Source organism: Grammomys surdaster, unplaced genomic scaffold, assembly GCF_004785775.1.
Source record: "Grammomys surdaster isolate TR1022 unplaced genomic scaffold, NIH_TR_1.0 203, whole genome shotgun sequence".
NCBI classification, from domain to species: Eukaryota; Metazoa; Chordata; class Mammalia; order Rodentia; family Muridae; genus Grammomys; species Grammomys surdaster.
This window is the reverse complement of record NW_021604648.1, coordinates 10695064-10710490: the sequence shown is the minus strand read 5'-3', so window position 1 is coordinate 10710490 and position 15427 is coordinate 10695064. Positions and strand designations below refer to the sequence as shown.

General features: G+C 42.6%; 1 protein-coding gene across 6 annotated transcripts in view; it reads left to right on the top strand.

Moving 5' to 3' along the window:
* Positions 1-15427, top strand: part of Sytl2 (synaptotagmin like 2) — a 115395-nt gene that overhangs the window by 42391 nt on the left and 57577 nt on the right. For 4 of the 6 annotated variants that reach the window (XM_028770571.1, XM_028770573.1, XM_028770570.1 and 1 more), the window contains exons 2-4: positions 563-1028; positions 9672-9823; positions 11237-11369. In XM_028770571.1, coding sequence (XP_028626404.1) covers positions 913-1028; positions 9672-9823; positions 11237-11369 — 401 coding nt within the window. In that variant the 5' untranslated portion in view covers positions 563-912. Of the gene's footprint in view, positions 1-562; positions 1029-9671; positions 9824-11236; positions 11370-15427 lie in introns of those variants that run through there. The other 2 variants (XM_028770572.1, XM_028770569.1) reach the window with 2 other exon arrangements.

The window sequence follows — 15427 nt, the reverse complement described above, 5'->3', positions numbered from 1 at the left end:
TTCCTTTCCCCCAGTTTATATGTACATATCAGTAAGTGTTCAGAAATGAAGAAAGACAAGCTTGGCAGGTTCCTCCAGGCCCAGTGAAGGTTAGGGGTGCAGCCGAATGAACAGTGACTATAGTCCTATTCTAGTTCTGCCCTTGGTGAGTTCTGCTGCATTGAGTCACACCAGTGGAGCACTCCCACCTGCGAAGTGGCTAGCACTTCAAATCTTTATTTCCCATTTCTTTCCCACAATTCTTTGATACCCTCAGTAGCATCTCCCTGGTCCTGCTAAATTTCAGCATCACTTTTTAAGCCAGGAGTTTCCAGAGTAAGAACCTCCATTGCTCAGGTGGGTTGTTAAACATTAACAGGCATCTTTGTCTGCTCCATCTCTGTGGTCTAGAATTCGGGAGAAGCATGTTTCTGACACATTGAACTTGAGCTCAGGAAGCTGGCAGAACTGGTTTTCTCAGTTCAAACACCATCACCTATGGTCACTGAAAAATGTACCACTGAAAGTTGCCTCCAGGAGTTTCCTCTCATTGACTGGTGTTTATTGTCCCATGATCCTCCAGGTTAAAGATGCACCAAGGAGGCTGTTGCTCAAGGATGTGATGAGCATGGAGATACTGTGTCTAAGACTGGTCCAGAGAAGGTTCACTGAAGGAATTCTGCTGAAGGCCCATACAAGGTGTGCAGCATCCTCCTGAGACCTGTTCATGCCACAGACCACTGCTACTTCAAGGGACCTTGCTCTCACGATTTTGATGTCATCTGCATAAAATTTTTGTGGAGCCCAGACAAGACTTTTACCACCAAATAAGATACTATTTAATTTTGCATCCTATAATCATCCTGGCTGTAGTCTCAGCTGTTTTTCACTGAGACTCCCAAGCTACATTTGTTACAATTGTTCCTTTTTTGTATGCTGTGCTCCAAAATGATTGACTTAAGTTTCCTGACAGATGAGGAACAAGATGCCATCTTAAAGGTTCTGCAGAGGGATGCTGCCCTGAAGAAGGCTGAAGAGGAGAGGGTCAGGTAAGAGGCCAGAAGAGTGCTTGGGTGTGAGGGAAAGAAAGAGGCAGTCCACAGAAAATAGGACTGTTGTCTTCTCAGACATAACTGATAGTTTGTTTTGCAGTCTAAACTTACACGTTCCAATTTTAGATTAACTTCCTGGACAGAAGTTTCCCTCCTGATGTTTCCTAATTTCCCTACTGTGCTCCCAGCAGAAACGGGGTCTCTGACAAACTTTAGCTAGGCATGCTGCACATATATGTAGTGCAAGCTACTCGGGCCGGTGAGGAGGAGCACTCTAGTTCACAGTTTGTGATCAGTGTGGGCAATGCATCGAGATCCCATTCCTCAAAATAGAAACACACCCCTAGATGCCTTTGACCTCATTTAAAAATGAGTCATGGAACTAGGCATGATGACCTATATCTGTCTGTAATCCCAGAATTTAGGAGGTTGAGTTAGGGGGACTGTCTGGAGTTCAAGAATTAGCCTGGATTATCATACAAACCCAGTCTTTTAAAAAAAAAAAACAAACAGAAAAGATGCTGGAAAGATAGTTCAGTCAAGTGTTTGCCATTTAAACATAATGAGGCATGGCTACATGTACCTATAATCTCATTGCTGGGAAGACAGATATTGATGATCTCTGAGGCTTACTGGATAGACAATCCATCTGAATGGGTGGGTTCCAGGTGCAGCGAGAGACCCTGTCTGAACAAACATAAGATGGAGAGTTGAGGATGAATACCTTTTGTCAACCTCTGATCTCCACATGTTCCTTTTGTTTGGTGTGTGTGTTTGTGTGTGTGTGTGTGCGTGAGGGGGAGTAGGGGAAGGGAGAATGATTGAGACAATGTTGTTATATAATCCAGCCCAGCCTAGATTTTAAAAAATAAGTAGTTCATATTCCTGAATACTTTCAGAATTGCTAGGATTGGCTTTAAGAACAAAATTAAAAGTGCTCTCCAAACAGGTCAAGTTTGCATTTGACTTGGATCCTTCAAAGAAAGTACCAACTTGACCTATTACGCTTTTTGATTGTAACCCAAATATTCCCTGCCAACATTCCATGGTAGAAAGAACATTAGAGCATCCTGCTGGATGACTGGATTTAATTCTTCACTGTCTCTTCTAGGTTCTGGGCCTGGAACCCACTGCCTCTGAATATTGCCTCTGAATATTGAACTCACAGGCATTGAGATCAGTGAAGGGGTTCCTGAATATTAGTTAGCAGTGTTAGCTTACTGGTTTCCATTCTAGTTCTCCAGAAGGAATAATAAGCCGTGTGCTTGTTTCTGCCAGAACATCAGGACTACAAACGATGGACTTATTTGACTAAACATGAATGCGTTATAAAATGACTCAATTCAAGCAAGACGCATACCTGATTATTGCTACTAAGGACAGCAAACAACAGTTTATCAAGTTATAAGGGCTTAATATACTCTGCACCCCTCACGATTTTGCACTCTTTTGTGGAGTCAAGCAATGGAGTGTGATATGATGACCCCAGATGATTGCATGTGGAAATTTACTATGTGACCCAACTAGTAGGTGTCACAAAGTGAAAATCAAATCCTCATCTCTATGGTTTCTCCTCCCGAGACGTGCCAGTGGAGAAGAGGGCTTCAGTCATGATACAAAGCTGACATGGAGCTGTGATCATGAGAATGAGATCATGTTTTCTCTCATGTCACTTACAACACTTTGCGGGGTCTCCCCACAAAGAGTGTTAATGATTCGTCCACAGTTTGCAAACCTTTTGCTGAACTTTACTCTCTTATATTTCCTGTAACAACCCTGAGCTTTGGCAAGGCAAGGACTGGACCATGCACTTAGGAGCAAAGCACAACTAGGTCAAAGCCTTCAAGTAAGTGTTGAAGTGTCCTTCAGCAGACTCCTCTTGGGTCTGCTGTTCTGGAGGGGCCAGGCAGGTTTCTGAGGGTTCCTGGCACTGATGTTTTATTGGTGTTGTAAATAGGAAGAAGCTTAGAAGTGGCAAAAAATCTTGTGCCAGCCCTAGCTACTAATACTTCCTGGACATCATTCTAACTAGGCACCAAGAGTTTCTTGACCATGGGCAGGGACAGGACCTTAGGGATAGAGATAGTATGCACCGGAAAGGGGAGATGGTCAAAGGAATGTGTATGTTTCTGTCAGGGCCTCATTTGATGTGTTCCACACAAGAAGATTCTTTCTCTGCACCCAGTTTGCTTTTGGGCCAAAGGGACTCATAGGGATGGCTCTGAATCCCTCCTGTTTCTGGGCCATGACCTGCACTCGGATTTCTGAAAATGATCCTCCTTGGGCTTTGGCTTCACAGCTCCCTTGTAATACTTGAGAGTTTATCTTTCCTCTTTGGTCAGTTATAGCTAGCTAGCTGTGGAAAGACTTCTTGTTGATCTGCTTCAGCCATTGTACAGACAGGCAGAATGGCAAAGCAGAGGGAGGGGAAATAAGTTACCCAGGGTCACACAACTCCTCAGTGACAAAGCCATGATCTCGGTCCAGCACATTATGTCTTATGCTGCTCATTGAAAAATTTCCTCCCGAAGGAGCAATGGTGGGAGGAGTAAGGAGAGGAGGAGTAAGGAGATAAGGAGGAGCTAAGAGATGGGAGGGGGGACATGGAGACTGTCTCTGCCAGTCAAAGATAGTTGGTATATCTAGGTTGGGTATTGGGTTACACTTCTGATTGTATGATTATCTTGTTATAGAGCATTACTAAACATATAAAGCCTTTGCTTAACATTTCTAAATAAATAAATAAAAATAAATAGAAGGAAAAAAATAAAAAGAAAAATTTCCTCCCGAACTGAGCAATGAGAGTTCAGTAATAACACAGGGAGCTTAGAGTCAAATCTCATCACCAGTGGTTAATCATCTGTGGCTCTTTAGGACAAGTCACTTCACCTCCCTTTTGAGCCTCAACTCAGACTAAGAATGACCAGGTCCTGACCAAGTCACTTTTAAAAATGCTTCTTCCTCTTCCTGGCATGCAAAGATGACAGGTACATTTGAATCCTCCCTCACATAGCTTGAACCTCTCTGAAAAAAAGCACAGAGGATGCTGGTTAATAGTTTATCAGGGAATTAGTTCCCAAAGTCTCAACTATTTTTAATACAGAAAATTTAATTGCATATCTCATAAATGAAAAGCCTGCCCTTGAGAGTGATGTGAATGGTATTTCAAGATGGCTTAAGACACATTTCTTAAGGAGCTTACCATCCATGGCCTTTATTTAAATCCTCCATTTAAAGGATTATTGATTGGAAATTTTAAATTTTAAATTTTGTTCTCCTAACATGATTTTACAGCTTCAGTTCTCCTTCTTGCTAAGAGACAACAGTAATGTGTTAATTATAGGTAGCATCATTAGAAAAGTAAGCCTGCCATTAATATGTATTCTGGAAGTATGTAAGGTGTGTGTGCATGCACGTGTGCACATGTATGATGATATACATGTAAAGGTCAGAGAAACCCCTTGGGTACTGGCCCTCCACTTGCATATATGTTAAGACTTACAGACTGTACTTCTGTAACCAGCTTTATGTTGGTTCTGAGGATTTAGGCCAGACACCCATACTTGTGTGGAAAGCAGTTTTCTCACTGAGCCATCTCTCTAGCCCCTCCCCATTCCTCACCGTGTAGCCCAATAGTGGTGTAGTCAAATCGGGGTGTTCCTTTCGTCTCAGCTCCTTATGTGCTGAGATTCCAGTTGTGAATGGCTTTCATATGTTACTTCTTTATGGCATTGGGAATACAGCCATCCTAAAGGCATGAGGATGTCAGTAGAGGGCTCTTTCACTGTTATCTACAAGGCCAGGCACTGATTCGGAATCCTTGTCAGTAGGGCTGGAGACAAGGCTTATATTCTTATTGAAGCTGGTTTGCCACTTTTTATATATCTACTGCTTTGAAGTGTTCATATCCAAATCCATGTAAGATACTTTGGGGATGACATAGGTCATATGTTGCCTTCCATGCTGATTTAATGGATGATAAAATGAGTATCCTGTAGGAGACGTGTCTAGTTCCTAAGCCACCTAAGCTGTTAGTGGTACAATATGGACCTGGTCCCAGGAGAATATCCGCGTAAGGTCTCTGGGGTGCACATGGAAAGCAACAGCTCCAGATTATCCTTGATGCACGTCTGTCTTCTGTGCTATTTTTACTTCAGTCATAAGCATTGGGCTCAAGTTACTGTCATCTTGTGTCCCTAACTTCTGATGAGTGGAGATAGGTTAACAGAGAAGCAGTCATCAAGATAGATGTTTTTGTCTTCCACCCCACCCCTCTGTCTGACTCTTCTACCCTTGAGGGGAACATTACTATACACACACACGTGTAATTTTAGACTTTTATGGTTTGAAAATGACACACTGCCGAGGTGGCGTTTCCTGTGCTTTGCGTCACTCTGCCAGCAGGAAATTGCTGCACATATCTGTCTGAACACCACACCAGCACCACGTCCTGACCCCCATATGCATATAACCACATCTACAGAGATGGGCTTTTTTTTTTTTTCAGTAGATTCCATCTCAACCGCCACCACATCTTATGATTCTCAGCTGCTTCTTTAGGATGTCACTTCTTCTTAAGTAAAGACAGTTTTCATTGAAGAATTAGCTTCCAGGACTTCTGGTGGTGTTTTCCATAAAAGCAAAATCCTGGGGGTTGCAGCATTCAGGGAGTCTCACAGGCATTTCTTTTTTGTTCTCAGCATGATGTGGTCCAATCCCCTTCAGCAGATGGGAAAATAGAGTGGAAGAGAGTAAGCAGCCTGCAAGATGACAGCCTTGCTGATCCTCAGTAAAGCCCATGTGCTTTCCCACTCAGTGCTGAATCTCAGCAGATTGTGGGGCTCTGTGGTGTGCCCACATTCCCAAAAATGTATTTCTTATCATTTTAAGGGACATTTCAATTCACTTTCTTTCTAGGTCTGTTGATTTCCAGACTCTCCATCAATGTGTGAGTCCCTTGGCAGAAAGAATAAAGTGTGACAACTACCTTAGAATCCAAAATCTTGTTAGGCTCTCCTAGGCAATGCAGAAGAGGCGAGAGGGAAGCTAACTTATGGGCCTAGCCCTGTGCTACCTTGGACAAGACTTCTAACTTCTCTGGACTTGAATCGTCTCATTTAGAAAACGAGGTCATTTTGAAGTCACAGAATCTTATCATCTTTCCCAGAATATATTGGAGGCGGTTTTGAGAGGCAGAAAGAGAGAGATGAAATGACATGCTTGTTCAAGCAGACTGTGCGGAAGTTAATGGGAGCATGGAGGCCTGTGCATGGGAGTGGCTCACATAGCCTGTGCTGTTTGTGTGTGCACCAGGGCCTTGCAGCCGCTTATTGAGATGAGACCAAGGTTGCAAAGACCTCCAAAGATTCTATTGCAAAGTACTTTACAGCTGACAAAACCAACTAGGTGCTTGCTCTGAAAGGCTGACAGGACACTGGCCTTTCTGGGCTGAGCAATGTTCTCCTGCCCACCTGCCAACCAGTGGGCATCTTCTTTATGCTAATGTGCATTATAGAGAGGGTGGTGAGCAGAAGCAGTGTTAGTCCCAAGAAATCTACCCTTTCCTGGCTCAGCTAGATGGAACCAATTAGAAAATCCGGGGCTAATATGGCTCACTCAATTATAGCTCAAAAGAAAGGGAAAATAACAGAGCTATTAGAAGAGAAGATGTTGGTACTATCACAGTGGAGTTATTCAAATGACTGAAATCTTTATGAGCTTAGTTCTGATATTACACATAGGGAGTCATCTTCAGAATATTACATGTGACCAAGATAGAAGAAAAATACAGAGACTATTAAAACCACCAGCAGCAATCATCTTAGAAAGTACAAAAGCAGCCCTCAGTAAATTTGAAAGAATTCTCATTCTTTTGCCATTTTCAAACAAAAGACCCAGCAACCCTGTCCTCACCACAATGCTGACTAACCACTTCTTGGGCCATGCGTCTCTGAGGGCATGACTCACGTAGCCTCTGTGCCATTTGTGCATACACTGGGGCCTTGCAGATGCTTATTAAGATGAGAGAAGACCAAGGCTGCAGAGACCTCCAAAGACTCTATTGCAAAGTACTTTTTGGTTAGCAAAAACAATCTCATGAAGAGAAACTGGGAGTTGCTGCCGTGAGGGTTTGTGGTACACCAACAGGTTACCATATGTCATGGCGTGGTTTTTTTCCTGTTCTGAGGAGAGATGAGTAGTTCTACCTCATCAGAAACCCTGACACTATGGTGGCCTCTGGTCACCTGGAACTTGGTAGTGATGGGATCTTCATTTATATCTTTTCTTATTCAGACCATCGAGGCTGTTGAGCACTTAACTGTTCAATGACTTACTCAGCAAACAGTTACTGGGTGTCAACCTTGTGTAGTGTCTGTGCTTCATGGTGGGACCATAAATGATGATCAGAATGCAAGCCTTGTCTTTAAGGAGTTTGTAGCCTCCACAGATGACTGGACAAAAGAGATGTATAAACAGAACCTAGGAGTACTGTGTAAATGCAGAAGGGAGGTATTGTGGGAACAAGGGAAGGGGCAGTGTGTCTTTGTGGTGCTCAGGCTGGGTCTGCAGAAGCAGCAGCAGGAGGAATGTACTGGACAAAGAGGCCATGCAAAGACATCCAGAGGTCATCGGCCTCTTTCCAAGAGCTGGGTACTACTAAGTACATTCAGGCAAGTGTGTCAATGAATTATCTCAAAAGTCTTCAAGAGCAGGTCTTATCCTCCCCATCTTTACAAGCAAGGACACTGAAATGTAGAATGGTTCTCTACCCTGTCCATTGTCATGTTTAGATAGATACAAACTAGGCTTTGGCCCTGTTTGGGAGAGCCTCCATAGTCTTTCAGCCTAGATGTTTCTATCACTAATACCTACAGATAACAGAAGAGCAGTGTCAGTAACAACAATAAGTTGAATGTTCTGGCAACTGGAGCTTGGGAGTGTCTTCTGGGAAATAAACCTAAAAAGTCAGTCTGAAGCCAGGAGGTCAGTGGAGTCATGTGGCATCCCTGCCCTCTGCAAGCACATTGTTTTTAAGGCATTAGACAAATATATATGGAATGAAGGCCCTCCTTCCAAGAACCCAGTCTAAACAAGGAGAGGTAGATTTTTTTCCTTCTGTAATTGGACAGAATCATGGTCCTGTTAGAAGGAGAAAAATTAAGAACTACTACCGCCAGCAGCCCAGCAGGGACTGCCTACTTGGTCAAAAGCCTTAGGCAGTGAGCAACTATCAGAAGCCCTTGATCCTTTGGTGACTCAGGCCTGGGAACTAGTGCTGCTGTCCCCATCAGGATTTGTAGATAGGCTGTTGTGACAATGTATGGCAAAGCAATTGATGAGTACTCTTGGAGCAGAATTACTTCTTCCTAGGTGATCGGGAGAGGCAATTCTAGAGGAGAGTTCATATTTGGTAGACAAGAACCTCTTACTTGAAGCATACTTAAGAAAGGCCAGGATAACCACCCCTCCAGTTTCTTCCCCATTTCCACTTGTGCCTATGTGCAGTTTTCATCCCCAGTCTAGCCATTACAAACCTCATTCATGTTACCCAGCTAAGATAGACTTGCTCATAGACAAGGAGCATCTAAGCTTGATTGAACCACTTGGATTTGTGCAACACATTGTCTTTCAAGAGTTCTAAGTTTCCCAAGGGCTTTTTACTGGATTTTACTGAGTATATCTCTAAGAGGACAAAGAACTAGATTTGGAATTCTCATTTTATTGAGTAGAAGAATGTGAAGGTTAAAAGACTCGTTGATTAGAACACTCATTTTCCACAACTAATAGAAATTAGGATGCTTTAGGACAGCAACAGTTAGTTTGTTATTTAGGTTTCAGTTGTTTGGTGAGCATGAATGATTATGGTACCTTTAAAAGCAACCTCTGTACTAATGAGACTTGCCTGTACCTCCTCAGTTTAGTGTGCTTCAGCACACAGAACATCATGCCCCCTCCCCTTCCAGGCTTCTAGGATAGTCTCTGAGAAACTCATTTCACTGAGAAGGGAAGGGCCAGGGAACTCCTTGTCACACACTCATTGTCCAACAAATGCATAATAGGCCCTTGGCATGTGCAGAGATGGGTTGTGTTTTAACACAATTCTCAGGGAAACTCTATGAGATGGGCCTCCATTTTACAGGTGAGGAAAATGGCCAGGGACACTTTCTCCATCATTCCTGTCAATTGTGCCCATTTGAATAGGAAGACTGCAACTAAGAAGTGGTTCCAGTCTTGAGAAATGTCAGACAGAGCAGTTAAGAGCACCTGCTGCTCTTGCAGAGGACTTGGGTTCAAATCCCAGCACCCACAACTCACAAATCTCTGCAACTCCAGTTCTACGGGGACCTGATATCCTCTTCTAGTGTCTGTGGGCAATACATGTCCACTGTGCATTTACTTACAGGCAAACATTCATATATATAACAATAAAATCTTTTTTGAAAACACCATGCTTGACATCTCTGATTAGATTTTTAGTCAAAGTAGAACATTTGTAAGTCATCTTGGAAGTTTTGGGCACATAAATTAGAAAGAGCTTCATTTTGCCTGTGTATTTACAAATTTCTTCATGTAGTATCACAGTGAATTCGTTTATTTACTGTGTGTTCTCAGACAAGTAAAGTTCTTTTCCCTTTGCAGACATTTGCCTGAAAAAATTAAGGATGACCAACAACTAAAGAATATGAGTGGCCAATGGTTTTATGAAGCTAAAGCAAAAAGACACAGGGACAAAATCCATGGTGCTGACATCATCAGAGCATCCATGAGAAGGAAGAGGCTCCCAGCGGCAGGTGAGGTCACAGCTGCCATTTGTGTAGGAAGGAGGGTGGGGAAAGGTGTAAGACTCTTCACTGAGATCTGCTGAAGGAAATCGATTGTGGTTATGATTTGCATACTGTATGGCCTTCTCAGTCAATATCCTTTTGCCTTAAATTTGGGTGGATGAGGGCAGGGCAAAGTGCCTGGCTGTAGAGGAAGACAACTGTTTGAGTAGCCTTTGGGATTATGAGAAATGTTCATGCCTTTCTTTGGCTTTGTGTGTGTGTGTGTGTGTGTGTGTGTGCACATGAGTGTGTGTATATGTGTCATTGTGAGTGTATGCATGCACATGTGTGTGTGTGAAATCATATTTCATACTCAATGATCTGGAACGTAATTCTTCTCTAATCAGCCAAACACATCACTTAAAGGACTATAAGAGTTTATTTAGAATTCCTTTTATTTCACCACTTCATTTTGCCTGTGTGTTTACAAATTTCTATCTAGGTAGTTTGTACTTAACTCAAGATTAATCATTGTAAACCTCTAGGTCTATCTTATAGACAAAGAAAAAAATACTATCTTTAAAGCGTTTAATATATAATGAATGTTAACTATCTATTTTTAACTGTAGAAGCAATTTTGTGAGATATGTATGATTTTCCTATAAACATTATTGAGCAACTAGGATCAACTTGCCAAAAGTCATTCTCTTGCTAAATGGCTGGGCTGTGTTCCACTTATTACAGGTAAGTTTTGACCTCTGTCCATGTAAAGTGCACTGCCTGCAGCTCTCTTGGTTTTCAAGCATATTTGGGTCATAAGAAATCTTTGGGGATATTGGCTAGTACTGTGATTCCATTTGCAATCAAAAATGCTAGACTGATCCTGAAGACATGACACAGAGGTTTTATGGGGGTGATGACACTCAAGAAGTATGTAGTGAAGAACTTAGAATTTGGATTTGTAGACAGGTTTACAGAGTTGGAGAGGCACTGGAGAGGAACATCTTAAATTAGGATCATTTGTTTACCTTTGTACCGCAGAGTCAAACATTGTATTTAGCCAGTTATAAGGACCGAGTAAATGCTTGATAAGGATCCCACTCTGAGAATCTCTTGGCTAAGAATATCCAGCCTTGGCTCCAATTCAGATCATATTAAAGGAAAATTCTAAAGGCAGTTTGCTTCAGTGGTCTCTAGGGTACCTGTACCTTTAAAGGCATTCCTGTCCTTTCAGGAGACTGAGAAGCAGGGCTATGAAATCAGGGGAATATACTAACTTCTTTCACAGATATAATTTTGGTCCTTAGACCCAGTGGCCATCTTGGCAGTTGGGAGGCCCAAGGTTCAGATTTGAGCCCTTATTGATAGGAGCCAACGAGAAAGGTATAGATGTAGCAGTGAGAGAGATAAACTTTCTATCTTTACTGTTTTCTGTTTCAGCTGAGCAGAATAAGGACATGGCGATGAGGGCAAAGGAGAGCTGGGTGAATAGTGTCAACAAAGATGCTTTCCTTCCTGCAGAGCTAGCTGTTGTGGAAGAGCCAGAAGACGAGACAGGTCCAGCAGGCCCAAGGTATGATACAACTTGTGGATTTCCTGGCTCAATGTGTTATTCAGGCAAATGTGGGCTTTGGGTACAAAGACAGGACAGTATCATAGGTGTGAGGACAGGTGATGTTTGGAGGAATTCTAGACTCTGATGGGAATGGAACCTAGACAAGCTTCTTTCCTAGCTTTCAGAATTTCCAATAAATCTCAACCTTAGAGTCAAAATGTTAAATGGTATTTCTTCCAATATCAGCAGTGATGGATTCTTATTTGTACTAAAGATTTTCTTAGGGTAGAGTGAAAAGGAGTCCATGAGTGCTATAGTTCATTTCAGGGGACAGATGAGTCCTGATCATACTGTTACATCTGGAACAATGAAAGATGCTGAAGGACAGAAACCAGGCAGGACAGACAGGACTGACAAAGACTGATGAACATAAAGAACTAGTCTCACGTATGCAGCTCAGTAGGCATATAGTACACAGCAAATGTCCCTTTAACATGCATTCTCCTCTGTATTCCAGTATTGATTTTTAGATGCTTTTATTCAAATCTTTGGATGACATTTGTTGACCTTTGCAAGAGGTAACAAGCTGTGGGGTTATGTTGCTTCAAAACTTTGGGGATTTACTCAGTTGCTTATAGGTACTTAAAGGTATTCTCCTTAGCATCTTTCTCTTCAGGTCACAGTTAATACCTTTTGGTGGGAAGAGCAATTGTGTTTTACCTCTACTGTCTCAGTGGAGACAGCTCACCTCAGAACCTCATACAGGCATGAAGACAATGTCTCTGATTGGGAGACACACTGAGTTTAGGTCCAAGACCAAGCACTGTGGAAACAGATATTTCCAGCAGTCGAAAGGCAAAGAAAACTGAATGTTTAAGACAGCTACCAATTGGCATTTCAGGGTCAGCTATGAGTAAGTCATGCCACATGAAAAATGGAATACTGACTCCAATAAGGTGTCTGCTAATTAACTACTTCCCATGAGTGATAGGCTTCACTATTTTTTCTTCAGGACCGTTTGTAATTTTCTGTGTCATCTATGTTGGTCTGCCATGTTGACTAGAGGTTAAGGGACCTGCTGGTTGATATGTGATCTTAAAATAGTGCCTTTAATTTCTTATGCCTTTACTTCCACTGGTACATAACGAGATTAATAATCTCCTAACAGGATTATTAGAAAACCAAATAGCTAGTAAATGTAGAATTCTTTTCTAAATTAATTAATTAATTACCTTTTTTACATAGTTGTTGACTCCCTCCTTTCCCCGCAGTGTTGTCCTCCCCCCATCCAGTCCTTCTTCATTCTCTATAGAAAAGGGCATACTGCCTATGGATATAAACCAAACATAGCATATCAAGTTACAGTAAGATTAGGTGCATCCTCTCCAATTGAGGCATCCCAGTAGGAGGAAAGGGACCAAAAGGCAGGCAACAGAGTCAGAGACAGCTCCTGCTCCCATTGTTAGGAGTCCACAAGAAGACCAAGAAACACAACTGTAACATATGTGCAGAAGGTCTACATAGGTTCCATGTAGGCTCCCTGGTTGGTGATTCAGTCACTGGGAGCTCCTATGGGCCCAGAATAGTTGATTCTGTGGGTTTGGTGTGTGTGTGTGTGTGTGTGTGTGTGTGTGTGTGTGTGTGTGTATTATCCTTGATGCCTCTGGCTCCTACAATTCTTCCTTTCCCTCTTCCTCAGGATTCCTCAAGCCCAACCTAATGTTTGACTGTGGGTTTCTGCCTCTGTTCCCATCAGTTGCTCGGTAAAACCTCCCTGGTGACAGTAAATGTAGAACTCTTACCATAGCTCATACCATGTAGTAAGCACACTAAGTACAGATGGTACTCAATGTAGCATTTCAAGAACCTCAAGAACTGGTGACACTACTCATTCTCCTTAGTGCCCTGCCCAAACCCCATTGCCTGCTTATGCCCCTAATGGAAAGTAAAGTTTTTACTTTTTTTCTTTTTTAAAATTCTTCTTCTTTCATAATATTCCATCCTGACCATTGTTTCCCCTTTCTCTTTTCTTCCTAGTCTCTCCTTTCCCTCCCCTCTACCCCCAGATCCATTCTGCCTTTGCTTTTCTTCAGAAAAAAGCAGGCCTTTATAGGATATCAACCAAGCATGGCATATCAAGTTACAATAAGACTTTCATAAAACAACAACAACAGCAGCAGCAGCAGTAACAACAACAAATGAAGCCCAAATCCTAGAAACCCTGGTAGAAAAGACATGGTTATTTAGACACAGGAGCAAGTTGCTGAGATCATATCTTAGAATCTGGTTATGATAGAGGCTAAGGAACATGGAACACTAACCAGCAGGGGGAACAGACACCACTACGGAAGAAGCAAGAAGACACCTTGGGCCATCAGAGGCAAACACCTCATCCCACTGTTTGATCAAGCCCAGACTTCCCATCCTGCCTCCAGGCTCTCATTCCATCTCAAGGGACTTGAGAGGCAAAGATGCTCAACTCTATTTTGTCACACCCCCTCAGGATGGTGTACATTGCCCCATCTTCCTTACTTCCAGGCTAATATTAAATCTGTGATTTAAATGTGCATTGTCTTCTGCATGGCCCCAGATAGACCTTTTGGATCTTACTTGTGAACTGGAACTGGGTTGCCTTACTAGGATGCTGTGAGAGTAACTGAAATGAAATATGGGAACTGGTCAGCATTTCTTAGGAAGTAGAAAAATTGGCAACTTCCAGGTGGCATTACAATGATACTATTATGTTACATGGATTAAGTGTGGTTGAGAAGGCCAGCACACAACTGCTAGGCATATCAAGCGTGCTTTGCTCAGTTAAGGCCAGTTCTGTGAGACGTGGCATGGGTGATAATCAGTCAGCTATACTTCCTCCTCTCTGTGTCAGAGGCCACCGTTTTTCTTAGTGTCAATCTCCTGCAATGCTACCCACTTATGCTGTTTAACCTTTGTGAGCTGGGTGTGTTAAGTATGTTTTGGGGCCTATACTTCTAGGCTAAGTGGTTTTCAATAGAATGACTCAGCACCTGTCAATATTTTCTTAGCTAGGAGTGAAGAGTTGGGGGGTATGAAGCTGGGCCATGCAGTTTCTTAACTAGGCATGGTGACAAGAGCCTTTATTGTGTGGTACCCACGAGACCATGGAAGCCCACTCATAAAATGTTATGGGTGATCAGCAAGCAATAAGACATGGGCAGCCACCTGTGTCTTTCATGAACTCACCTTTGTTTACAGCCATGGCACTAGGAAGCTCAGAAAGGTTTATAAGCAGAGAACATTGTTCCCTGAAGGGCAGCTGGAAATCTGGTCACCAGCAGCTGGAGTCCTGGTTGACTAACTTAGCTGGATGGTGTTTGCTGAACCTTATAAACGATGGTGGAGGGCCACTTTCTTTCGGTTTTAAAGTTGGATTTCTAAATATCACAGGCTGATGCTTTCTGTAAAACACAGACGTAAAATACAGAAGGGAAAAAGGCATACAGTAGACCATTGTCAACTGGGCATTTTGAAAAAACTGCTATAAATGGTCCTGAGCACATACTCTCAGTCCATGCACTTACATCACCATGAATTAGTGATAAGCAATATGGATTGCCACTGGCCCAGGAACCTCACATCAATAGCATATCGGATCCCCTCCTAAAATTATCACTGAGCATGTGCACACAAGCCATAGAACACAGCATACAGAATAAAGACCAGAGAAGCTCTTCCCTCTGTATGTCAGAGCCCTGCCCATCAGTGAAGTGTAACATTTCCTGTCTGACATGAGAAGCCAACCTTTGTTATCTGAGATAATAATGTGTTCCCTGGAACAAGTAAGGAGACCTGGGTATCACTGAGAGCCTAATAGGTGTCTACTGATCAGAGCCTTTGATGTCTCTGCTACAGGCACTTCTTTAGATTGAATGAACCTAGAAAATCGTGGAGCTTTTCATTTCTCTGTCTGTCTGTCTGTCTGTCTGTCTGTCTGTCTGTGTCTCTCTGTCTCTCTCTTGTCTCTGTCTGTCTCTGTCTCTTTTTCCCCTCCCTCTCTCTCTCTCTCTCTCTCTCTCTCTCTCTCTCTCTCTCTCTCTCTC